The 26372-nt window shown below is 39.3% G+C and overlaps 2 protein-coding genes across 2 annotated transcripts; one reads left to right on the forward strand and one right to left on the reverse strand.

Moving 5' to 3' along the window:
* Positions 1 to 5177: 5177 nt before the first annotated feature.
* Positions 5178 to 12751, forward strand: LOC134790672 (major facilitator superfamily domain-containing protein 1-like). The gene is made up of 11 exons (XM_063761566.1): positions 5178 to 5345; positions 5424 to 5548; positions 5741 to 5891; positions 6329 to 6454; positions 7236 to 7441; positions 8061 to 8274; positions 8857 to 9070; positions 10590 to 10687; positions 11077 to 11189; positions 11958 to 12051; positions 12415 to 12751. The coding sequence occupies exons 2-11, from the start codon at positions 5428 to 5430 to the stop codon at positions 12614 to 12616; spliced, it is 1539 nt and encodes a 512-aa protein (XP_063617636.1). The 5' UTR covers positions 5178 to 5345; positions 5424 to 5427; the 3' UTR covers positions 12617 to 12751.
* Positions 12752 to 12885: 134 nt separating this feature from the next.
* On the reverse strand, positions 12886 to 13737 carry LOC134790698 (probable palmitoyltransferase ZDHHC24). The gene has a single exon (XM_063761600.1). It carries the CDS (start codon positions 13735 to 13737, stop codon positions 12904 to 12906), a length of 834 nt encoding a protein of 277 aa, XP_063617670.1. The 3' UTR covers positions 12886 to 12903.
* Positions 13738 to 26372: the final 12635 nt, after the last annotated feature.

Consider the following 26372-nt stretch of genomic DNA (forward strand, 5'->3'; position numbering starts at 1 on the left):
CCAGCGCGGTGGTAATTGCTTGCTCATTGAAGATTTATTTTAAAATTTTCCGTGATTACGGCAAATTGTCATTGTTTTCGAACGAGACATATGTAGGTACTCGTATAATAATTAGGTATGATATTATAATATCGACTGACGTACATTATAATATTGATAAGAGTGCATAGGTACCTAATTGAATTATTGGCATGGTTTTTTCATCTACTAGTGAAACTTTGACTTGACGTTAGCCCGTTAATACAGTTATTGAATTGTAGGTATAGGTATTGTACCTGCTGCATCTCCAGTTCCTTTTTCTTGAACTTGGCTTGACATGCTGCCGAGTGTCTAGATTGAATAAATGTTCGTACGAAAGCTCCGAGCGGTGGGTTTCGTTAACTTTGATTCAAAGAATTTGGCAAACCGTGGCTCGCGTGCAGCTCTTTGAAAACGCAACATTTGCGGCTCTCTGACATTCCTGACGAAACTGATATATGGTTTCTACTTACTGTGTGGTTGGCTCTCTACGCTTCTCAAAAGTTTGCCGACTCGAACTAAGAGATTGTTAAATAACAAAACAAATAAATCATAAGAATGCTTAATTGCTTATTACGATTCGCGAATGTCATCTTACCTAAATATATTTAAATAAATAAATATTATAAGCCAAATTATTTCACAGCTGAAACTAAATAAAAACCTAGTAGGTTGAAGTTGCTCCCTCCTCATTAAAATACTTATAAATGCACAAGACAGCCAGTTTCGTGTCACTGATGGGGTTTTTATTAGTTGGTAAGTACCTACCTACATTTCCGCATAGCTCCGCCATGGCTTCACCGATAAGGGCAAGGGCTGGCTCCCCTGGGACCAAAACTTGCTGTTCTAAAGTCACGCCATTTGTCCACGAGATGTACCTACTTAAGTTACGCAGCAAAAATGTACCTCGAATCGAAAGGTTACCATCAATTTTACAATTTTGTATTTATTTAGATAATTTGTAATTTGACTTGTTTAAAACAAGATTTTTACAATAACCGTATAGATAAGCATGTCATTGTCAACATTGTCAAATGAAGTTAAAGTTTGTGCCATATATTATTGTACTCTTTGGTCTGTGCTAGACAGTTTAGAGGGACCGTGCGCGTTGGAGGGTCTGCCATCTTGTGGTCTGTATCGGAAACATATGTGCACATGTATGTACATGTGCACATAAATGTTTCCGATACAAAGCAAGTGCTGCCATCTACCGTTCTCGTAGGTACGTTTCCTTGTGCATAGTAGGTTCTGTCACACAGACTCAAATATACCATAGTTAAGTCTGTGTTCTGTCATCTTATTTAGAGTTACATCGGAAGCATAATATATAAACTTCACATTTACGCCTTGCGCTAAAAATCTAACGGCTCCTATGTGCTATGTGTGCTAGTTCATGATTTCGAACGGTTGGAGCGTAAACACTAGACTTTCGTTTTAGGGCCCACTGATTAACAGTCCGCCGGACGGTATCGGCCTGTCAGTTGTTCGGAACTGTTGGAAATTTTGTTCTAACTGACAGGCCGATACCGTCCGGCGGACTGTTAATCAGTGGGCCCCTACGTAAAGCCTGCACTGTGCTATTGACTTTGACTTCGATACAGCTATCGAAGTCAAAGTCAATAGCATTTATTGCAATCATATTTATTACATACATAATATGTACCCCGCAAGGGCGCAGCAATCATAAATAATGAACTATTTTACTACAATAGTGATTTGCATTCTCAGTAGTGATGAAGAATCAAATCAAATACTACCCGTTCGTTTTAAGTTGGCCGTTACCTCCCGGCCCGCTACCCCGCATGGCACCCTCTGACGCCTATCCTGCACTCAGCAACTGCGGTGCAGCTTTACAACTACTATTATTACATACTTACTTACATTTAATGTAATATGTAATAATTGTGAGGGGGCAGCTGATGGGGTCTCACATGGGATGGTGGAAATCAAAGGCAGGACCCAGGACGACGATGGGTATTTATTAATTTTAATAAAAAGGCACCTGTAACAATACAGGTCAAGGGTTAGCCCTGTGATGCAGTTACACATATGTATAAACACTTTCGTAAATAACTTAGATAAGTATTACTAAAATCTTACAATTAATGTGCCTTTAAGATGTGGGTATAGATCTGGAGTTGCGCTTGGTAATCGTGCACACTATTCACTGCACTTTTCATATTGTATTAACTGTTTGGATCTCGATTACAATAAAATAGAACTTAGAAAACTATGTAGGAAGTACACTCTGTTAAAATAAAAATATGTTCATCGATCGGAGTGTGTGATCGAACTGAAAATAAAATCAAGGAATGGAATTTGAAGAAGGATTTGAATTTAAAAAGGGAATTTAGAATTTGGATGTGCCAGTAGTAATAGGAAAGGTGGTAGTGTAACGTTTCGTTACACGCACCGTTACAATAATCCTTTATTTCAGACAGTAAATTTCATTTTTTTCTACAGTTTTTGCGTATTTTTTTTCCCTGTCTGTGTGCCACTTATTGGCAAAAGGCCTCCTCCAACCTCCTCCAACCTTCTCCATTCCTTTCTATCCTTGGCAACTCTCGTCCATGTGCTTCCTGCTGTGGCTTTGATTTACTTACATTTAATACTAAATATTAAATAAAGTGAGCGTTAAAAATAGTCTGTCAAGCAATTTCCGTCAGTAGAAATAAACGGCCAATTTAAAAAAAATTTAGGCGCGAAGGGTTATCGTCCCATAGAAAATTTGAATTTCGCGCCTTTTTCTACTGACAAAATTGTTTGACCGGCTTTAGGAAAGTATTTTGTGCCACACAAAAAAAAATAGCGACAGGAATATATTTCATCTACCTTTCTCTGTCCTTCCCAGAACAAAGTGTCGAACGAAAACGAAAGGTAAAAGTGGTAACAGACTATCGCACCGCACCAAGGTCATTGTGCGACGCACCCGTAAGTAAGAGCGAGCAAGCGATATCTCTTTCTCGCTCTTACTTATCGGTGCGTCGCACAATGACCTTGGTGCGGTGCGATAGTGTGTTACGGCCATAAGCAACCACATACCACATAGATCATTCTGAAATACAAGGATATATAGTGTAAATAACATTATTTGCGGTATTTGACGTCTGTCACTCACAACAGCAATACTACGTAAAATGTTTTGCACATCGAAATCACAAAGGAAAACAACTGCACTGCGAACGTTTACGTTCTACGTCTTTTTTTTTTTAATTTTAGGGTTGGCCGGACACCACCGTTATGAATCGGTAGTCGTCTAAGTAAATCGATATGAATTTTTCATTTTTCTTTTAATAAAAATAAGGAAAACGTGGATAATTAACTGTAAATATGGATTTATTTATCGTCACTTAACAGACAACAAATTTGACACAGAAATAACATAAATAAACTTTAAAATAGATCCCCAGTTAGTTTCAATTTTGACAATGGGTGCGACCTACTCGGTCGGTGTATTAAATACACCGACCGACCGGTAGCTTGCGGGAAAACCATATAATTCTAGCTTTATTTAAATCTCAAATAAAAATTCATTATACGTCACAATTCGATACCTCAGTCTACGTGCCATCCAATCGTAATCGCTTGCTGTGACAATCGATTTGCGTTAGTTACATCTCTATATACGTCAGTCATAATGTGTCAAATACCGCAAATAATGTTATTTACACTTAGCCCCCATTCGCACGACAGCTTTTTCAACGCGCGTTAAAAAAGCGTTTGAATGACACAAATGGATACGTGTGTATTTATTCACACGACAGCGGTGGCGCTTTTTATCAAGCGTTGTTGGATTTTCGACTTTAAGCCTTGGACGTTAAGTCGAAATTAGAGTGCGGACAGATTCAAGCGCTTTTTAAACGCGCGTTGAAAAAGCTGTCGTGCGAATGGGGGCTTAGGCCCCATTCGCACGACAGCTTAAAAAGCGTTGCGTTAAAACCCGACGTTGGCGCTTTTTTACCGTTTCCAATATTTGTGTTCATATGAACGCTTAAAAATCACTTGTGAGTCGTACTGCCACGTACGCATTTCAGCAAAGCCATACTTTATTTGCTATTTACGACGTATTGTTTGAATATAGCTTGAATATTTCAGGAATTTGTAAGCATAAGTTGACATTTTTAAGGTGAAACGAATAATAATCTTGACGATTGACACCAAAAATTGACACTTGACAGCCAACTGACAGCAGCGCCGGCGCTTTTTTAACGCTTGTGAGAACAGATACACGGAGTTCCGTATGCTCTATTCAATTTGACGCCAACGCTCAACGCCGAAAATCGAACAGTGCTCGATAATAAAGCGCCGCGCTTAAAAACCGCCTTCGTGTGAATACATACATGGTTATCCATTTGCGTCATTCAATCGCTTTTTTAACGCGCGTTGAAAAAGCTGCCGTGCGAACGGGGCCTTATAATATAGAGTCTGTGCGGAAAGAGAAGAGTCGTGGAATGTATGAGGCCCAATACATTCCACTACTTCTCTTTCCGAACAAACTCTAACATGGTCGATTTTTCTAAAGCATGAAATTAGTGTGTGTAGATCAGTGTTTAGATGATATTAGGTTAGTTGATGATAAAAAGTTTAAACATGGATCAAATCCTATTGCTTCTCTGCAAAACCATTTTATCTAGGGCATGAATCTAGTATAAATTGGATCTGGCATGAAAGGTGGGGCGAAGTGACTGAACAGGATAGTCTTATGTATCTTTCAGTAGGAGTAGCAGCGAGAGAGCTATTATTGTTTGTCCTTGTCACAGTCTCACATTTTATTTGTTCCCCACCGTAAATTTAGTATGAATTATGGTGGGCAACAAATAAATTCGACCAATCATAGTGTCGCATTGCGTATGTTTTGTCCCTCACGGAGGCACGCGTATACCACTTCTATAGGATCCTACCTTCTATGATCTGGGTAATATCCGAACGATACGATTTCGCTTGTCAAGTATCTGTCATTTTGACTTGAGCATTTTGTACTTTGTGCCCTTTGTGCAGTGTGCTGTGGATTGCTATTTACATTTCTATTCTACTATTTTTTTTTACTGTGTCTAGTACCAGCATAGGAATATGATTTGTTTATTTATTGATTGATCTATTCAACTATTAGCCCCTTTTATCATCGATATAATGGTCAGACATTTCAGCGCTTTTGTGTCGTGAATAAAGCAGATGCGCCCCTAGAATATTTACGTGGTGTTGTCGATAATGTGACTGTAATGTTTTATCAATGCTTGGTGTATTATTACATTTAGTTATTTATTAGTGACTCAGAGCTTTGTCTCGTTGATATTATAACACAGTGCAAAAACTGGGCCGCATATCTGGTAAGAATTATAATTTACACAATCGTAAATATTTACGTTTATTTTTCGAATTTAATTTAATGTGATATTTTTCTATAGCACGATGGAGAATCCAGGAGCCAGTAGTAGTAACAGGACAACTCTGCCCACTTCCTCATGGTGTCATCCTGCCAACAGGGTGCATCGCTTCTTTGCACTGATGTTAATGTGCTTCCTTTGTTTTGGTAATCTTTTCCTATTGTATTTGCAATAACTTTCATCATATATTGATAAATACAAATTTACAACATGATTATAAATGAAAAAGTAACAGAATGGAAAATAATTATAATGTGTGAACGGTCACTTTTTGAAATTCTGATGTTAACATTTTTTAGATAAACTTAGAAATAATAATTTATACGGCTTGTTCGCAGGTTCCTACTTCTGCTATGACACCCCCGGGGCCCTGGCGGACAATTTTAAACAAGACTTGCACTTGAACACATCCCAGTTTGCCTTGGTGTACTCAATATATTCCTGGCCAAATGTGATATTATGTTTCATAGGGGGATATCTTGTAGATAGGTACATACCTACACACATGTACTTAATGATGACTCATGTAGCTACAGTGATAAATATAATCCATCTCTGCATTATGTTGACCTGTAGACATCTGTGACCTACTTTGCAATTTTACTGCTTGCAACCCAAACATACAATAAAATCGTTTGTGTGTGTTTTTATTGCACTATGAATACACTTAATTTTGCTAATAGCAAAAAAGTTACTTAACACATACAGTGCCGATAACCCGACTATCGGGTATTTTATGATTTCGTTCCCAGGCCGGACAACCCTATAGTCAGGATCGTGGTACTACTGCTTTATATGTCGAAATTTTTGTGGCCTAGTGCGGATGTCTTGTTTGGCTGGGTGGCAATGAATGTGTTCATTTGTTTACTGATTTCAAATGAAAAATCATGGTGTACAAACTTTCATGTATATTGTATATGTTACAGGTACTTTGGTGTGAGATTGGGGACAATTATTTACATGGTAATTGTCTTGATTGGAGCTGTAATTTTTGCAGCGGGTGCATACATAAATGCATTCTGGTTGATGATACTCGGAAGATTTATTTTTGGGTAAGTAATCATATAAGAAATATTATGGGTTAGCACTTAGATGAGGGCTTTAAAAGCAAAATTAAAGGGTTTTGTTGGGCAAAGGGTTTGGTGAGTTGAGCCTTATCAAAACCCTATATAAGGGTTAGTGGGCTGGTCCAAGATATGTTCAGATATATTCAACTGTGAATACAAATCACTGATATTCTCAAATTGTAACATATAAATCAGTTATGTTATTACATGTTGATGTTGCTCTTACATGATGTATAAAGTTATAAACATTGCATAAACTATGTTTCTTATCACCCTTAGTGTTCTTGATAACGAACTTTAATCTGGAAATGTACTTGTGTTTATTTATTTAATCCAATTATCCAATGCATTGACTGGCCAACACTAATTGATTATTTTTAAAGTGTGATTAGCATCATACGACTTAGATTTAGGTTTATTTGATGGTTTATTTTATACAACCATATAATGTCATAACAATACAGGCTTTCAAGGCTATAATAGCCTTTATAGGTCACTACCATGTCAGTGTCACTACCATATTTATACTAATAGTATAGTCACATTCAAATCTTAAAACCTTCCTAATAGATTTCGAACCCACCTTACTACTCAATCTAAAGAATTTGCTTATGTACTAGTTTTTGCGAAAGTGAATTTTGACAACACAGATAAATAATGAAACACTAGAAAAACTTACTATAAAATGTACCCAATTTCGAAGACTTCATGTTACCTAAGTGTCTAGACTATTATTTGTTTATTAAGTATTGTTATGTATTTTCAGAATTGGTGGAGAGTCCCTGCAGGTGGTGGTGAATAACTATGTTGTCCTCTGGTTCAAAGGCAAAGAGCTGAACATGGTATTTGGCCTGCAGTTGTCCTTCTCCAGGTTCGGCAGCACTGTCAACTTCTGGATCATGGGGCCCATCTATAAGTGGGTATCCACTTATTTTGTGGGCTATGAAAGACTTGGAGTGGCATTGTTTATTGGTAAGTCTGCTTTTTGGCGGCACCCTAGGTTAGTTTTTTTATAATGTGTTTATATGTATTTTTTATTGTTTTGTAAGTGTTTTTATATTTTACTTTTATATTCATATTATAAAAACCCTAGCCTAAGAAGAATGATGAATAAAGAGATAATAATAATAATTCAGCCTATTATACGTCCCACTGCTGGGCACAGGCCTCCTCTCATGCGCGAGAGGGCTTGGGCTATAGTCCCCACGCTAGACCAATGCGGATTGGGGACTTCACATACACCTTTGAATTTTTTCGCAGATGTATTGTATGCAGGTTTCCTCACGATGTTTTCCTTCACCGAAAAGCTAGTGGTAAATATCAAATGATATTTCGTACATAAGTTCCGAAAAACTCATTGGTACGAGCCAGGATTTGAACCCGCGACCTCCGGATTGAAAGTCGGGCGTCATATCCACTCGGCCACCACCGCTTGCTACACAATAGTAAAGAAGGAAAGACCATTTGTGATATTATATGAAATGAGGTTTACCTACGAATTGTCAGTGGTATGGTAGGTATGTGCCACCACTATACATTGCAAGAACATGAAAATTGTTGTAGATACATAATTTGTTTACTATCATTTCAGCTGCCCTCACCTGTTTCATCTCACTCATATGTGGTTTGATTCTTGGATGGATGGATCACAGAGCCGAAAAGATCCTAGGCAGGCTGGAAGAGTCCGAGAACAGTGAGCCATTCCACCTAAGTGACATAATACACTTCAAATCAGTATTTTGGCTTGTTTCTGTGATATGTGTGGCATACTATTTGGCCATCTTTCCGTTTATAGCTCTAGGAAAGTAAGTATTCAATTTGAACTGAAATACGTCTGCAAACAATACTATTAATTTTTAAATTAGAGGTAAAATGTCACCGTTTTGGACAAGACTCGAACTTGCGACCTTTTGGAACACCGGTTCGGTCACGTCACTCCTTGCCAATTTAAAAATTTGAACATTCGTGCATTCACGATCTTTAAAAGGCATTGAATATTTTTATATTAAAGAATAATAATTATAACATCATAAGGCAGAGGGAATATATTTCCCACGTGAATTTGAACTTTGTATATTCAAATGTGCTTATGAAACCCCCCATATCAGGAAAATAGTGACATATATATATTCTGTGATTTCTGTGTAGTTAATTAGTATATTCTGTGACTTAATTTTTATTGTATGCTTAATTTATTTTATGACTTTTATTTATTTTATTTTATTTTGATTTTTATTTTGATTGTATGCACAGCTGTTAAGTTTTAAGTTTTTTTTGTACTATACCGTGTAAGCGTTTTGGTGAAATACTGTCAGCTTATAAGTGGGAAATAAATGAAATGAAATGAAAAAAAGGAACCGAAATAACGATTGTCTGTTCTTTTTTAGGCTATTTTTTGAACGAAAATTTGACTTTTTGCCTCAAGACGCAAACACTGCCAACTCCATGGTGTACTTACTCTCAGCAGCTCTAAGTCCATTTTTCGGCGTGCTCATTGACAAAACCGGCCGTAATGTGATGTGGGTCATCATAAGTAACGTCTCTACGATAGGGGCACACTGCTTGCTGGCATTCACGTTCTTCAACCCGTATATCGGAGTGGTAAGTAGTGTAGTGTAGGAGCGCACATGGTATAATAATATACTCCGCCTGGTACTCCATTCCGAGATTCGCGTATGACCTAACTGACACGCGCCTACGTCATCATGCTGTTTACAGGTTCTCAAACTTTGAAATGTGGGAGAATTTTAACCAACGGTGAAAATTATTTTAACGGCATTAATTTTAAGTTATTCGTGTAGAAACATAGTAAAATAAAACAAATCTAATGTATTAAATTAAACTTTATTTATCTATACAAGACAAACGTTTAAAAAACTAATTCACAGTTACACATTAATTACCAAGCTTACGACGTGAAAAGTTTGGAAAACACTGCGACTGCTGACACTGAGCGAGAAGGAAATAACAATTAACACGCGTTCGACAAGGATGACGGTCAGGGCATGAAGTTATCTAGATCCGAATTGTCAAATGTGCACAGCGCTATCCTGTGTTGCCAGTAGTATAAACAGAATTACCCGAAAGTCTGAAATTTCTTTCGTGAATCGGAAGATATTGCTAACGAGTAATTAAAAATGACGTGTTATTGTAAAATTTAAGCTAAAATACATATAAATGAAAATTATAAAATTATAAAGAAATATTTTAACTTATTAACCATAGGTATAATGTACCCATGTAACATGTTATGTTGAAATAAAGTGGCAATGTTATTGTGACGTAGGCCCGTGTCACTCTGGGAATGGAAGACCATGGGAGCGCACATGAACTGTAGACGGCAACACAGAAACCCCTTCCTGGATTCGTCAATCTAAGCGTCCAAAGTTAAAACGGCTGTTTTTATTTTGAGTTCATAGATCGATGAATCCAGCAACATAAATCTAGTTTGATGTATTCAAAAGGTACTTAAATACAAAATACAGTACGTAGCGGCCCCCTTTTTTAAATATCTTTCGTTAAATTTAAATAATCACGATTATTTATCAGTGGCGCTAGTGTGCACGTTGATGGGCTCTTAATGGGGTTGGCAACTGTCAAAGGTTTGCATAGATGGCGCCGTCATAGGTTGCCCCTTTTTCTATGAGATTTGGCTTAAAGGGCTGGCATTGATAGGGCAAGCTATTCTGGCGTCATCTGCTAAACACTTCGACCAGCTAACCCAGTGGTGGGCAAAGTACGGCCCGCGGGCCAACTGCGGCCCGCGAATGGATTTTATCCGGCCCGCCGCCGGTCCTATGAAATACTTAGTATATGGCATTGGCCCACGATTCAAATATTCAAACGAATCAAAATAAATTTTGGCTACAATTCTGGCCCTCCACTTAAATTTCTTAAACTTTCTGGCCCCCCATGAAGAAAGTTTGCCCACCACTGAGCTAACCCCATTGGCGCGAAGCATGTGGCAAGTTGCCATTTTTAGATTTAAGCCATTAGACGGACCCTGCTATGCGAAATAGAGCCAGCGTGAAGTGTAGGGGGCAGCACCTGCATAGAAGCGTGAATTGTTTTCGGTCATGGCTCATGGCGGTATAATTACATTGACATTATTAATTTTCAGGTATTGTTAGGAATTTCCTATTCCCTATTGGCAGCTGGACTGTGGCCTCTGGTGGCACTTATTGTACCTGAGAATCAGTTGGGAACGGCGTACGGAATGTAAGTATTCTATCATATATTTGGAGGTAGGTGTGAAGAAATATTTGAACATTACAAATTCAGTGGCATCGTTTTAAATATTGAAATAGGTCAGATCGGATTACTTTGTATGCGGGGAAGGGGTACATATCAACAATGTAATCGCCGTTTTTTAATGTAAGGTCTATTCCGTCCACTATGACTGAATTAGCCACATTGTCCTTAATTGCACTTCTGTATGGTGTTATACTTATACCTGATAGAATTGTAAGGTGGGCAGATGTACGATACGATCATTTATTTATAAAAAATATTTTTACATGTCATGTCTTACTGCGGAACGACATCAAAACTTTTTACCAGAACCATGAACATGTTAATAGATCTAAAACTTTGAATCTTTTTTGCAGTTGTCAAGCCGTCCAAAACTTGGGATTGGCTACTGTAATTCTATTGGCTGGAGTTATTGTTGACAAATATGGATATCTGATGCTGGAGATGTTCTTCTTGGGTTGTCTCTTTGGTAAGATAATCAATGCTTTCTGTGAAAGGCGAACTAAAGGCCAGGTCACGCCGGTTGCGTATACGGCACGTTCATGCGCAACTCGATTTTGTAGGAGTTACAGATGGTGACACGCTGCATAGGTACGCATTCTGTATGCACTGGCCTTAAATTTTATATCGACGCACACCTACCTACTCGTATTGCGTAAAAGGTACGTTTTACTATTGTACATATAAAGATGCTTTCACAAAATTCGTAAACCACGGCAAAGTTACAGGAAACAGTTTGTAATTGGTAGGATTTGCAGTTTTTGAACGTATTTTGGTGTTCCTAACGCGATAGATTTTGCTCCCAAGTACCTATACTGTGCTTGGGTTGGAACTTCACAGGCGCCATCCAACTTTAGATGCCGTAGGTACTCCGATAGGCGGATTATATGAATTACACATAACGACGAGTTTGTCCTTTAGTGCCAATGGTCTAGTTCATTTTTTTTAATTTATTTAGATAAATAAACAGCCACTACAAGTAATACTTACTATACTAATTTTATTACCATAATATCTACAATGTGTGACCAACACCACTTACCACTAATTAGTATGAATAATGTTCATTCAGAACCAAAGTAATCACCGTTAGTCTTTAAGTTCATTGACCAAAAGCTCTTTCCTAGGGTTTGCTCTGTCCAGTTCGACTTTTTTAAGACACGGCATCGGGTGTTGTAGCATTTGATCTTCACTTGTGTGTGGAACACAGTATAGTAAAATTATTCTATTGTTTCAGTTTCCTTGATAGCTGCTGTACTCGTTTATATCGTCGACTCTGCCAATAACGGCATACTGAACCTATCTCCGAGTGTTAGGGAATCCATAAAACCGTAAGTATCAAGCACCTTCGAGTTTCTTTTCTGATGTACAAGTGCATGCAGGTTTAGGCTAACTAGAAGAGAATAATTGAAATTCGGTAATGACAGAATGAGGACAGTTACCTATTTCAGAGTCACAAGAACCCGCTGCTAAAAACCGCTCCCATACAATCGAATTTACGCTCTAATTTTAAACAACCTGCTTAAATAATACATGAAACTTGATTTGAACATTTACATAATATATTTTATTTTTGGTACTAGTTTTCGTTGCTAAATAGCGATTTCAGAACGTTTTTTTATTTATATACGCGCGGCGGCTAGTTTATGCGATTCTTTATCCACACTACAAAAACTTTCCTTTAATTGTTTTAGGACAAGACCCATTGACGAAACTGCAAATTTACTGGACAGTGAAGAATACACAGACCAAGAAGAGACAGACTCAAGGCCCCCAGAATGGAATGACGACCAGGCACCTGCTCCTCAAGACATTGCCCAAGTTCAGTCAGACAGGATCCGGAGCAGATACCTTGCACAAATATTACCAAACTCTAACATTCCCGATAGACAATAATATGACAAACATTTTATTTTTGTAAATAGATGTATTTTAATTATTGATAAAATGATGTAATCTCACAAACACAGGTGTCAATCATAACAAATTATTAATGTATATTTTAGTAAGGCTACAGTATAGGTATTAGTAAGTATTACAATAAAAAATTGAAATATTAAGTATGAAAAGTTACTTCTTCCTCAACTACTGTAATTTGTGTCAACATTTATCACAATTATTTATAGGCACAATTTAAAATATTGGTTAAATTATATATTATAAGAGTCATTAACACTAAACATTTATTTGCACTTATCTTCATCATGCCATTGTATGCCATCACCTGGCAATGGACTCTGAATAAATGGCAAAATCCATGTCAAGTACCATCTTACACCAAATACTTCTATTAAATTCCTTTTCCATCCCTTATTGTAATTACACTCATTATATTTTCTCTCTGGTGTCGTTTGACCTTTAAAAACATTACTAAAATGATAATAAGCTAAAAATCCTGTAAACAAGGCTAATATGAAATTAATGACAACTATAAAAATATACAAACTTTCATAGCTAGCATCTACTACAAAATTTGCTAGTGGAAAAACAAATCGAATGATTGCCAGTCCGTGGTTCCATGATATAAAAGTAGCCAAAAACTTAAGATTATAGTAAAATGCATACACCATAGCGATGAATATATAAAGAGTTAAAAGTATAAAATATCTATAGTTGAAATATCCAACACAAGAAGTAAGGTAAGTGCAGTGATGATCTCTTTTTAATATGCATATGTTACAAATGTTACAGTGCCATGCGCGAGGCGGCCGTAGACACTCGCACACGGAACACAAGCTCCAGTCTGAAGTTTGTTTACTATCTAACATTTTTCCTTTAATACTACTATCAGTTAACATTCCATATATCATATTGCCTACAATATTAAGTAACAGAAAAAATGCTATACACAGATGAATTACATGCTTTGACTTATCTTTTTCAACTGCTGGTAATACAATGCACAATTCAAAATAGATGAATACTGGGATCAGGATTAATATTAATAAAAGGTAAAAAATGTGCTCTAAAACTCGTTTTATGGGCTTATTTGTAATAGATTCTAATTGTATCAACATTTTGCCCAAGCTACGATTAAAACCGGTTAACAATCCCAATCAATAATATTACCAGATTTTGTAACATGAGCAGTATATTTACTCACAAGCTATGGAATGTAACACAAGAATCCATGCAAAAAATATTATCAATGAAAACTAATGCTTACAAATAGCTACCAATAATACTTAACTAAATTGAAGCCACATTCAGCTTATAATAGCAGTTTTAGGTTGAAACTGATAACTGTCCTGAAAGTGAGAAATTATTTATTAGTAAATTGTAATAAATATAGGATGGGTAAAGTAAATTAAATGATTAGAGTAGTGCATAGATTTTGTAAGTTTTGTGTGTGTTTGTAGTTTAATTGAAGTCAACTACACCTAGAACCTTACCTACTTAGATTTAAACAAGGAGTTAAGAGTCTGTTCTTATGCAGTAAGTTATTGATTTAAAAAATCAGTGCACCAGATATAACTTCACTGTTGAAATCTTGTAATTTTTTTCTTTGTCATGAATATCATTAAATTCAGCTAATAAAGCTGTATTTTAATAGTATAATTTAAAATTCCACAAAATGATCGTGAAATCCGTGCTTCAGTGTTCCAGTTCCTTTCAGCAATTTGACGTTTCAAGAATGACATTGACAACACCACCGCCCCGGATTTCAGTCATAGACTTATAATATATAGAGACGGTGTCTCAGCGAGCTGTCACTGTTGCCACTTTTGTTTAGTGTACGATTAACAATGAGGCCCACGTTGCTGTAGCCATGTCGATAAAGTCATATCGATAAACTATCGACATTTCTTGCAATTTTAATTTTACTTCAAAGGCTTAACGATACCTAAAATTACCAAAAACGCTTTTATTCTTTATTGTGGTTATCAGATCACAATTTTATAGTCACGCCCCAGCAGGGAACCAAGGGAAAGTTCAGATATTTAATTAAAATACATGAATACGTCCTAAAATAGGTGTTCCGCAATAATTGAATTATATTATTATATTATAATATAATCATTATCCATTAGCATTTCAATTATGTTTGTTTAACGAAGATATTGAAGCTTCAATTAATCGCTATTTCGTTCCGCTGTGTAGCGTTTATCGATATATAACATGATTAAAAAACGACTTTTGACATCCCTAAAAGAGCACACATATACGCTTTTACGCACACATACACAACCTGGGCGCATCAAGAAAGGCAACACTTGATTTAAAGTCCACCTTGTCAACAGTATGGTTGTCCTTTTTTGACAAACGGCATTTTTAAAAGAGCGAGGAGAGAGAAATGATACTAGTTGCTGCGACGTGAAAGAGAACAGAAAACGTTGGGCCCTTGATTTCAGTGCCCGGTAGCCGTTGTTAAAAATGCTCTAGTGTTGCCGGCATTAATGCGCTTGCACCAAGGCCCCAACGTTGTCACTTCTCTTTGACGGCGCAGCAACTAGTATCATTTCTCTCTCCTTGCTCTTTTAAAAATGCCGTTTGTCAAAAAAAGACAACCATACTGTTGACAAGATGGACTTCAAATCAAGGTGTCCCCTATTTAGGTAGAACCCTTTATCGGAGTTACATATATCTTTTAGTAGGAGATCCCCCATACATCGGACCTTCACCAATCTGTCTGACGGATAAAACTATGAAAATATGAAAGAAAATATGTTCCTGAACATAAAAAATAGGGTTGCCTAAAGAAATCCGGTCAAGGCAATTTTTAATAAATTAAAAAAAAAATTTTTCTTCAAATTTCACCGATTTGTCTGACAAACGAAATAAGTTCCAATGGAAAGTATAGAACTTATACAACATAAATCAACTAGGTTGCCTATCTTTTTCCGGTCACTATTATGTGGTTGCCATGTTTAAACAGGTGCGTTTTTATCGATAATTGCATTCATCTGTCTGACGCTTGAATTATACATCAAAATGTTGGTAATTTTATTGCGAATACCATAGACTTATAATATATAGAGACGGTGTCTCAGCGAGCTGTCACTGTTGCCACTTTTGTTTAGTGTACGATTAACAATGTGGCCCACCTTGCTGTAGCCATGTCGATAAAGTCATATCGATAAACTATCGACATTTCTTGCAATTTTAATTTTACTTCAAAGGTTTAACGATACCTAAAATGAACAAAAACGCTTTTATTCTTTATTGTGGTTATCAGATCACAATTTTATAGTCACGCCCCAGCAGGGAACCAAGGGAAAGTTCAGATATAAAATTAAAATACATAAATACCTCCTAAAATAGGTGTTCCGCAATAGTTGAATTATATTATTATATTATAATATATTCATTATCCATTAGCATTTCAATTATGTTTATGTTTAACGAAGATATTGAAGCTTCAATTAATCGCTATTTCGTTCCGCTGTGTAGCGTTTATCGATATATAACATGATTAAAATCGACTTTTCACATCCCTAAAAGAGCACACATATACGCTTTTACGCAAACATACACAGTCTGGGCGCATCACAAAAGGCAACACTTGATTTGAAGTCCATCTTGTCAACAGTATGGTTGCCCTTTTTTGACAAACGGCATTTTTAAAAGAGCGAGGAGAGAGAAATGATACTAGTTGCTGCGCCGTGAAAGAGAACAGTAGGGCTACCGCCAATACCGAAAATCGTCAATTGCGGGCATTTTTCTCTGTCACTCTAATTACGCCTTCATTGGAGTAAAAGAGTAAGATCCCCGCAATTTGCGAATTTCGGTTTTCGCGGTAGCCCCTCAGAAAACGTTGGGCCCTTGGCGAATACAGTGGCATAGGGTTGCCTGCGAAAATCCGGTCACAAATAAGGGTTGCCAGGCTTTTAAGTAAAATAAGAAGGGAAGACTTTACCGAAAACTCATAAACGGCTTAACCTATCAAGTTTGTTTTAATTTTGTTTGAATGAGTTTTTTAAGCACTATTTTTATGATTTTTTTCATATTTTTTGGATCAATGGTTCAAAAGTTAGAAGGAATACCCGTATTTTGTTCTTTTTAAATTTTTATTTCCAAAACGGTTAACTTTAGAGTCTGTGCGGAAAGAGAAGAGTCGTGGCAGAAACGGGAACTAACATTTAAAATTTTATATGGCAATCAAACCTTTGACACCTGTCTTGTAAAAAGTAAACAAACTTCTGTCATTGTATATTTTTATTAACAAAAACTGCAAGTTTTACGTATAAAATATTTTCAAAACACGATAAAACCTTACATAAAACCACAAGGAAAATTATATTTAACATTGTTCGGTTTTGTCAGCGGGAAGAAAACGGCTAAAACCCGACTATCGACTTACAAAAAGTCGCGGAACGTGTTTCCGCTATTCACGGGTATTGATGTTGTATTTAATATTAAATAATTACCTATTTAATAAGCCCTCTAAGTAACTTGTCTCCAGTACATAATCGCTAAGTATATTCATTCAAAATATATTAATTTTCATAAATATGCAGGTCATTCATGATCTTTAAAATAACTGACAAATAGTCTTGATACTTGCCATTTTATGCATATTTATATGTAAAAAAAAATTCAGGATTGTGTAATCCTACCTACGATAAAAGACCGCTAAGTAGGTGATATGCAAGAATTCGTAATCTACGTGCCGGATTCAAGCACATCCAGTTCAGATGAAGATAGTTCTATGAGTGTCGGGTTGTTCTGAAGCTAGCGCAAACATAAGTGGCATTGAATATTTTAATGCAGACTTCGATTACAAAGAATAAAACTTTTTCTAATAAAATATTTATTTATTTGTAAGTTCGTTTACTAGGTTCTGTTAGTTACGAAATTATATGTATTTCATATTTAGCAGTGACTTTTCGGCGAAGTAAAATATCGTGAGATAAGAGAACCGGACATATCCCAATAAGGCCTACCTACTTATGCACAATTTTTATTCATATTCATATTAATGTATGTCTTTCCCATCACGGAACAATGGTGTTCCGGACCTTTGGGAGGCATGCGCGGAGCCGAAGCCAACACGTAGAGGCCCTTTTGACACTTTAATGAAATGTAAGGGGTACACCGAGCGGATGCTGCCCTTGCCCGTGTCATGGGACGCACGCAGAGGCAGCACCCGCCAGGGTGTAAGGGCTATTGAGAGTTGATGGAATCTAAAATGAACTAGGTTATTGGGTGAAAGCGATGGACTAAGTACTGAGCTATGGGGTAAAAAAACCGGACGCCTGCCTAATAAAACGGTATGCAATTTTATTTCCGGCAGACGGTGACTCGCCCTCACAAGATGGGCCCCCACAAAAAGCGACATCTAGGATGGCTCAAGGGCAACACCGGTGTGAGCGGCTCAGGGGTGTCGAGAGGTGTGCGCCGCTTTCTACCCAGTGGCTGTTAACAGCCACTGTGCCAACTCGCGTCTTATGCATATTTCACTTCCACCCCTGGAGCTTATAGCTCTAACGACTCCACTCTGGCCGGCCGGCTAAGGCAAGCCAGAGGCAGAGAATCCTTCATATTTATTATTAATAATATACACATACATTACAAATTAAGTTTACAATGGGTGAAATATATCCCAGATAGTAAAATTACAGTTCTATTGCCCAATTTCTACCCGATCTACCCGGTTTTGTATTAAAATAACTGTTGGACTGCACAGATTAGGCAGTACATAAATGAGACTCTATCTTGTTTGGTACTAAAATTACAGTTGTATTGGGCAGATTCTTAACTAGTTTTAGCAGTTTTGTCAATCGCACTGTCACTTTTTAGTATCTGAGACATAAAAACAAGAGTGTGTTTTAAAAAGAAAACTAGTGGCTGCGCTAAATCAGAGGATTGAGTTGATGAGCCGACACCACCACCAGGGTCCCTTTAGTAAGCCGTGGTAAAAAACCGGAACAAAAGGGATTCAAGTATCATGACCTTTAGTGTCGTACTATAATCACGTGACCAGTGTTGTCAGCATAGCAAAAACCATAAAATAGCACTGGCGCGCCCTCAAATCCCACGACTCTTCTCTTTCCGCACAGACACTATCAAAAAATATTGTTTGCAGACCTCAATTTATTTTTAAAGACCTATCCAACGACACCCCACACTGTAGGGTTAAAACGGTAAAAAAAAATCACGTACATTTTGATTCTTTCAAAGCGATTATTTCCAAAAACATTCACTTAATCAAAAAATGTTTTTCTAAGACCCCTATTTATTTTAAAATACCTATCTAACTACTACCTAACATTTTTTGATAAAGTGAATATTTTTGGAAATAATAGCTTTAAGAGATACAAAACGTGTGTTAATATTTTTACATCATTTCAACCCTATAATGTGGGGTGTCATCAGGGTGTCATTGGATAGGTCTTTGAAAATAAATGGGGGTTTTCTATAAACATTTTTTGATAAAGTGAAAAGTTTCGGAATTAAACGCTTCGAAAGAAACTAAATGTGTGGCGTTTTTTTTTTCGTTTCAACCGTAAGGTGTGGGATGTCGTTGGATAGGTCTTTTAAAATGAATAAGAGTGTTCAAGAAACATTTTTTGATAAAGTGAACTGTACACGACGCGCGTTTAGATTTGTACACGACGCGCGTTTAGATTAATAAGATGTAATTAGATAATAAAATAATTAAGATATAATTTAGATAAGCCAAAGTTTGTGAATAATAAAATATCCTCCTATTGTGTTTCATTACGTAACTCTGCATAACGCCGGCGACCCACACTTTGCGCCTTTCAAATAAGAATGTGATAATAGGCTAATTAGGAAAAGAGTCTAATTAGAAAAATAAGTTAGGTAGGATAGCATAAGAAATAAGACTTGTAAGTTCAATATTTTAAATAAAGAAAGCATGAGGGCTGAGGAAAAGAGAGGTATCATATTAGAAAGAGATAGGTAGATAGGAAGTCTGCGCGCATGCGCCGATCTCTCACGATCCGCGCATGCGCGCCACGCGGGTAGCGGGGGACGAGGTACATAAAATAGGCGGTAATAAAAGCAGGTACGTCGCCCCGCTCAGCGTTAGTCCAGAGCCAGCAGCCGACTAGGAAACAACTAAAAGGAAAAGAAGAAACCTCTCCAACCTCGACCCTCCTGCATCTGAAGAAGCCAGCTGCGTCAGAAAATACCGCAAATTCTCCGAGCTCCGAGGAAACCGGCACCACGTCGGGCACCGGCACCACGTCGGGTACCGGCACCACGTCGGGCACCGGCACCACGTCGGGCACAGGCACTACGTTGGGCACAGGCGCAAACGTTGGACACAGTTGCATCGTCGGGTACGGGCGCCATCAGGAAGACGCGTCCCACACCAGAGGACCTACCCGGGCCGAGCAACGTCGTCCACCCCGCTGACACGTCGGGCATTAAGGCCACGCCTGCGGCCAGCCTCGCCGCCACGATCGTCGAGCGCAACCCCGTCGAACTGATGCCGCCACCGAGACAGCCGACGAAGCCCGCTCGGTCACACCGATCCAAGGCCTCCAGCAAGAGACTCCTCGCGGAGTTGGAGGCCAAGGATAGGTTAGCCGAGCTGGAACTGAAGCGCGTGCAAGCGGAAACCGAGCTAGTGAGAATACGTCAAGAAAGAATAGACCTGGCGTCATCAAGAGAGGAGTCAGAAGAAGTGGAAGAGGACCTCGCTCCACAGCGCATCGCTGACTGGTTCAATCGCCGACCCGAACGAGCGACAACATTAGAAGAGGCCGCCCATATAGAAGAAACGCAAGAGCCCGCCGCGCGCACTACTAGACGACGCGCGCGACCGGAAACATACGAAGATGCTCGTGCGATGGACGTGTCGTCGCTAACCGCCGCCCTCACAGAAGCCATTCAAGCCAGCAACCTGCCGACGTTTAGTGGCCTGTGCACCGAGTGGCTACAATTTAAGGCCGCGTACAACGAGTCCGCGCCCAGTTTCTCCGCAAGTGAAAACGTCGCCCGTATAAGAAGAAGTCTGAAAGGTGTCGCCTTGGAGGCCGTCAGCGCCCTCCTCATCAGCCAGCCGCTTCCAGAAGACGTCATCAAAGCACTAGAAAGAAGATACGGAAGGCCTGACGCACTACTTGTCAACGAACTGGAGAAGCTAAAGGGACTGCCGCGCCTCACCGACAACCCACGTGATCTGTGCATATTCGCCAGCCGGATCGCTAACACGTGACGACTATCGAGATATTGAAGAAGCCGCAGTACCTCTACAACCCCGAGTTACTGCGGTCGATAGTTGACAAGTTATCGCCGATAATTCGCAACAAGTGGTACGACTACGCAGCTACAAGAGAAGAGACGCCCGAACTTAAGAAGATTGCCGACTTTTTGAATAATGAAGCCGACAAGTGCACGCCTTACGCTCCGCCTGAAAATACAACGGAAAATAAAGAAGTAAGAAGTGCAAGAAAGAAGCCCGAGCGAACCTACGCCGCCGCAGTCGAAATCAATAAGAAGCCAAAAGAAGAGAAGCCGGCGTGCCCGTTATGTGAACACGCTACGCACCAATTGCCGTCATGCCCGCAGTTTATGAAGATCGACACGAACGAGCGCTGGGAAGTGACCAAGAAGAACAACATTTGCTACCGGTGCCTCGTCAGCAAGCATCGACGCTTCGCCTGCCGCGCTAAGCCTTGCGGCCAGCAGGGCTGCCCCATGAGACATCATCGCCTACTACACCACGAGAAGTCGCCACCCGCGGCCGCCGCTGCAGCCGCTGCCGAGCCACCCCCACCACACAAGCCAGAAGAAGTCGTGGCCTCGGCAGTGAACCAGATCGCCTGCGCGACAGCACAAACAAGACGCGCCTACCTGAAGATAGTACCAGTCACACTACGCGGCCCGCGGGCGGAAGCAGACACTTTCGCTCTACTAGATGAAGGCAGCACCGTGACAATTATCGACTCGGCGCTGGCGGACACACTCGGGCTCAACGGCCCCACCGAACCAATGTGGGTGCAGGGCATAGGCGGGAAAGAAATGGAGCACAATCAGAGCAGGAGGGTCGAGGTCTACATACGCAACAAGTAAGGCGGGCAGGAGCAGCGCATACCAAACGCGCACACCGTCGGCAGTCTGGGCTTCACCACACAACCCATAGGTGCGAGCGAGATCGATGGCTGCACACATCTCAGAGGACTCAAGCACAAGTTAACCTACCAAGGCGCAACCCCATAAATACTCATCGGTCAAGACAACTGGGAGCTAATCGTGTCGCGGGAAATAAGAAACGGACGGCGCGATCAACTCGTCGCTTCAAGAACCCTACTAGGATGGGTACTTCACGGCTGCCGCACCACTAGAACGGAGCCGATCGCGTACTGCTGTGCGCACCTCACGCGGGCCAAGTCGAACGAAAACATAGAAGAAACAATGAAGAAATATTTCGCTCTCGAGTCCCTATCAATCGAGCCGAGGCGACCGAGCAGCGATTCCGAGCAACAAGCGCTTCGCATATTAGAAGAAAAGAGCCGCCGCTTACCCGACGGCAGGTTCGAGACAGGGCTACTGTGGCGCAACCAAGAAGAAAGAATACCCAACAATCGCAACGACGCACTGAAGCGGCTACACACGCTCGAGAGGAAGCTGGATCGAGACGCAAACCTGAAACAACAATACAACGAGCGCGTCAACAATCTACTTACCTCAAGCTACGCCGAGCGCGCGGCCACGCGACCAAGCGGCAAGACGTGGTACCTACCTCACTTCGCCGTCTGCAACCCAGAGAAGCCGAAGATAAGACTGGTCCATGATGTTGCGGCCACCTCACACGGCCGCAGCCTCAACGACATGCTGCACACGGGTCCAGATTTCCTGCAATCACTACCCGGCGTCATCATGAATTAAGTTTCGTCAACACAGCATCGCAGTCTCAGCTGATCTGAAAGAGATATTCATGCAGATCAAGATACGCGAAGAGGACAGGGACGCACTCCGCTTCCTATGGAGGGGCGATCGCCGCGAGGGAGAGCCAGAAGAATACCGCATGACTTCAGTTATATTCGGCGCGTCGTCATCGCCGTGCACCGCTCTATACATCAAAAATAGAAACGCACGAGAGCACGCGACACAGTACCCGGAGGCTGCGCGAGCAATAGAGCGCAACCACTACATGGACGACTATCTCCAGAGCTTCAACACAATAGAAGAGGCAAGACAAGTAACAAGAGACGTCGATCATGTACACCAACAAGCCAAGTTTCAGCTGCGTGGGTGGGCTACGAACAGTGTTGGGCATTCAAGAATAAAATCATTATTTGAATAAGAATTCGTAGGAATAAAATCATCTCGATTTTATTCCCGTCAAAAATATTCAAATAATTTTGGTCGGGAATAATTCGTATGAGAAAAAATTGAATGAGAATAACTTATTCTTAATCAAATAAATATAATCATGATTTTTAATTGAAATAATATTCCACGAATAAAAAGGTAGTTCGGGTATCGTATAGGTACTAATTACGTATAGTTAGGTAGATGTAATAGTAGTTAGTCTCTTGTCTAATTTATACCTATTTTATGGAATAAAATCTTACAAATTGACTGTCGCATAACGCATAGTTTCAGTAACCGTATTATTTTTAATTTACTAATCAAATCATTAGGTTCAATTTAACTGGTCTAGGGGCCTAGCCAAGATGCCAATCGATTGCGCTCCTACAACGAAGCGCTTTGTCTCTATCACTCTTACATATTAGTGCGATAGAGAGACGGAGGTAGCGTTTCGTTGAAGTAGCGCAACCCATTGGCATGTTGGCTACGCACTCAAGGTGCCTTCGATTCGATTCGATTTTGAAGGTGCCTAGCCAAGATGCCAATTTTTGTTTTTAATTTAATAATCAAATCATCAGGTAAATTTAACCGTTCTGGGGGCCTAGTCAACATGCCAATCGCTTGCGCTCCAACAACAAAGCGCTTTCTGTTTCTATCACTCTTACATATTAGTGCGATAGAGAGACAGAGATAGAGTTTTGTTGTCGTAGCGCAAACGATTGGCATATTGGCTACGAACCCAAGGAACCTAGCCAAGATGACAATTTTTGTTTTTAATTTAATAACCAAATCATTACGTAAATTTAGCTGTTCTGGAGACCTAGCCAACATGCCAATCGCTTGCGCTCCAACAACGAAGTGCTTTCTGTCTCTATCACTCTTACATATTAGTGCGATAGAGCGACAAAGATAGCATTTGTTGTCGTAGCGCAAACGTTTGGCATGTTGGCTACGCTCCCAATGTGCCTAGCTAAGATGCCAATTTTTTTGTTTTTATTTTAATAACCATACATTAGGTATAGCTGTTCTGGGGGCCTAGCCAACATGCCAATCGCTTGCGCTCCAACAACGAAGCGCTTTCTGTCTCTATCACTCTTACATATTAGTGCGATAGAGAGACAGAGATAACGTTTCGTTGTCGTAGCGCAAACGATTGGCATGTTGGCTATGCACCCAAGATGCCTAGCCAAGATGCCATTTTTGTTTTTAATTTAATAATCAAATCATCAGGTAAATTTAACCGTTCTGGGGGCCTAGTCAACATGCCAATCGCTTGTGCTCCAACAACGAAGCGCTTTCTGTCTATCACTCCTACATATTAGTGCGATAGAGAGACAGATACTTATATATAAGAGTGATAGAGACAGAAAGCGCTTCGTTGTTGGAGCGCAAGCGATTGGCATGTTGGCTAGGCCCCCAGAACAGCTAAATTTACCTAATTTGGTTATACAAAATACAAAAATACAAAATTCTTTATTTCTTTTAAATACACGTGGCCATGGTTTAGGGGATGGAGCCGCCCGGTAAGCAAAGAATTGCCTGTGTTGGGAGGCACCGCTCTTCCCTAGGTTAACAACAAACTTTTTATCTAAACATAAATACCTAAAAATATAATTTCTAAAACTAAAATAACAACAATGACCATTTTTAGCTTACACGTTAGATGCTTATAATTAGGTGTAAAATTTTAACAGATTTATTTTATTGTAAGTAGCTTAAATATAATAACAAATGTAAATGCATGAAAAACGCTCGCGCGTGTGCGTGTGTGTGTGTGTGTGTGTGTGTGTGTGTGTGTGTGTGTGTGTGTGTGTGTGTGTGTGTGTATGTATGTATATATATGACAGAGACTATTCTGTCCGATTGCCATTTTTTTATTTGTGTTATTTAGTATTCTAAGATTAGTAGTTTTTCCGTTTCCTCATATGATTTCGTTTTTAGCCACTGAGTGAGGAGCGTTTTGCAATCTCGGTGTGACTTTGAGTGGATGTCTAGTTCTTTATTTATTTTATTATATAAATAGGCAGACTTTGCGTTAAATTGCGACCTTGCAAAGTGCGATCTTGTACGTGAAGTTGTAGCTACATGGATAATACGTCTATTATTTTTGTAGTTAGGATTATAAGGTAATAATTTGTGTGTTTTTAGTGTTGTTTGTAATATATATAACTTCCTGACCGAAAGTAGGCCACTAGTTTGGAATAATAAGTCGGTGGGGAATCTAATTTTTTTGAAAAACATGACTTTTAACAGAGCACGTTGAGCTCGTTCCAGATCAATGAGACGACTTTTTGCTGCGCCTCCCCACACAGGTATACAATACACTATTATAGATTGTACCAAAGACATATAAATTTCATTTAAAACATTGCGGGAGTTGGTTAAAGTTGTGCTCATTTTACATGGAACAATGTACCTCAGCGTCTTAAATATCCAGATCATTTTCCTAACTCTACTAGTGATTTGGTCAATGTGAGAATACCAGTTCAAGTTTTGATCCAAGAGTACACCTAGGTATTTTGTTTCAGCTACTTTTTCTATAACCGGACAATTACAGACAGAAGAGTTAGATCGTTGGCACGAGTGAATTTTAAGGTCCATTTGAAAGGGAGGCTGAGTGGAATTTGTTATACTAAAGCATATATATTTTGTTTTATTCGTGTTCAGTGTTAACAAATTTATCCTTAGCCAATTCGAGATTTTAGCCATACCACTTTCAGCGTTGACCTTCACCTCATCCCATGATTTTCCAGAAAATATAACGGCTGTGTCATCAGCGTAGGAGAATATGTTAGCTTTAGGAATGGACATGTCACAGAGGTCGTTAATATAGACTAAAAATAAAGTTGGGCCTAAAACACTTCCCTGGGGCACGCCGTACAGCACGTCCTCATTTTTACTACTATATTCGCCCAGCTTAACCCGTTGCTGCCTACCGTACAGGTAATCTATAAAGAGTGCGAGTGGTGTACCCCTGACACCTTTTTTTTCCAGCTTTTGCACAAGAATGGGAAGAGAGACTGTGTCAAACGCCTTTTTTAAATCTAGAAAGACCGCTAAGTTCTTTTTGTTGTTGTCCAGTTGATCTACAACTATCGAGGTAAGAGAATTTATTGCATCTTCGGTTGATTTACCGCGTCTAAATCCAAACTGCGATGTAGACAGAAGGTTGAATTTGTCTAAATAGTTCAACAGTCTGCTATTTAGTAGCTTTTCTAAGATTTTAGAGATCACCGGTAGAACTGAAATAGGCCTGTAGTTGTTAACGTTGTCTTTATCCCCACCCTTGCACACAGGCGTTATTAGGGACTGTTTTAGAGATTTCGGAAATACTCCCAATATAAAACAGAGGTTTATTAGGTGCGTTATAATAGGGACTATTTCTTTGGATACGTATTTCAAAAATTTTGTGGAGACGTTATCC

The sequence above is a fragment of the Cydia splendana genome, chromosome 5 (assembly GCF_910591565.1).
Source record: "Cydia splendana chromosome 5, ilCydSple1.2, whole genome shotgun sequence".
In the NCBI taxonomy this organism is placed as follows: Eukaryota; Metazoa; Arthropoda; class Insecta; order Lepidoptera; family Tortricidae; genus Cydia; species Cydia splendana.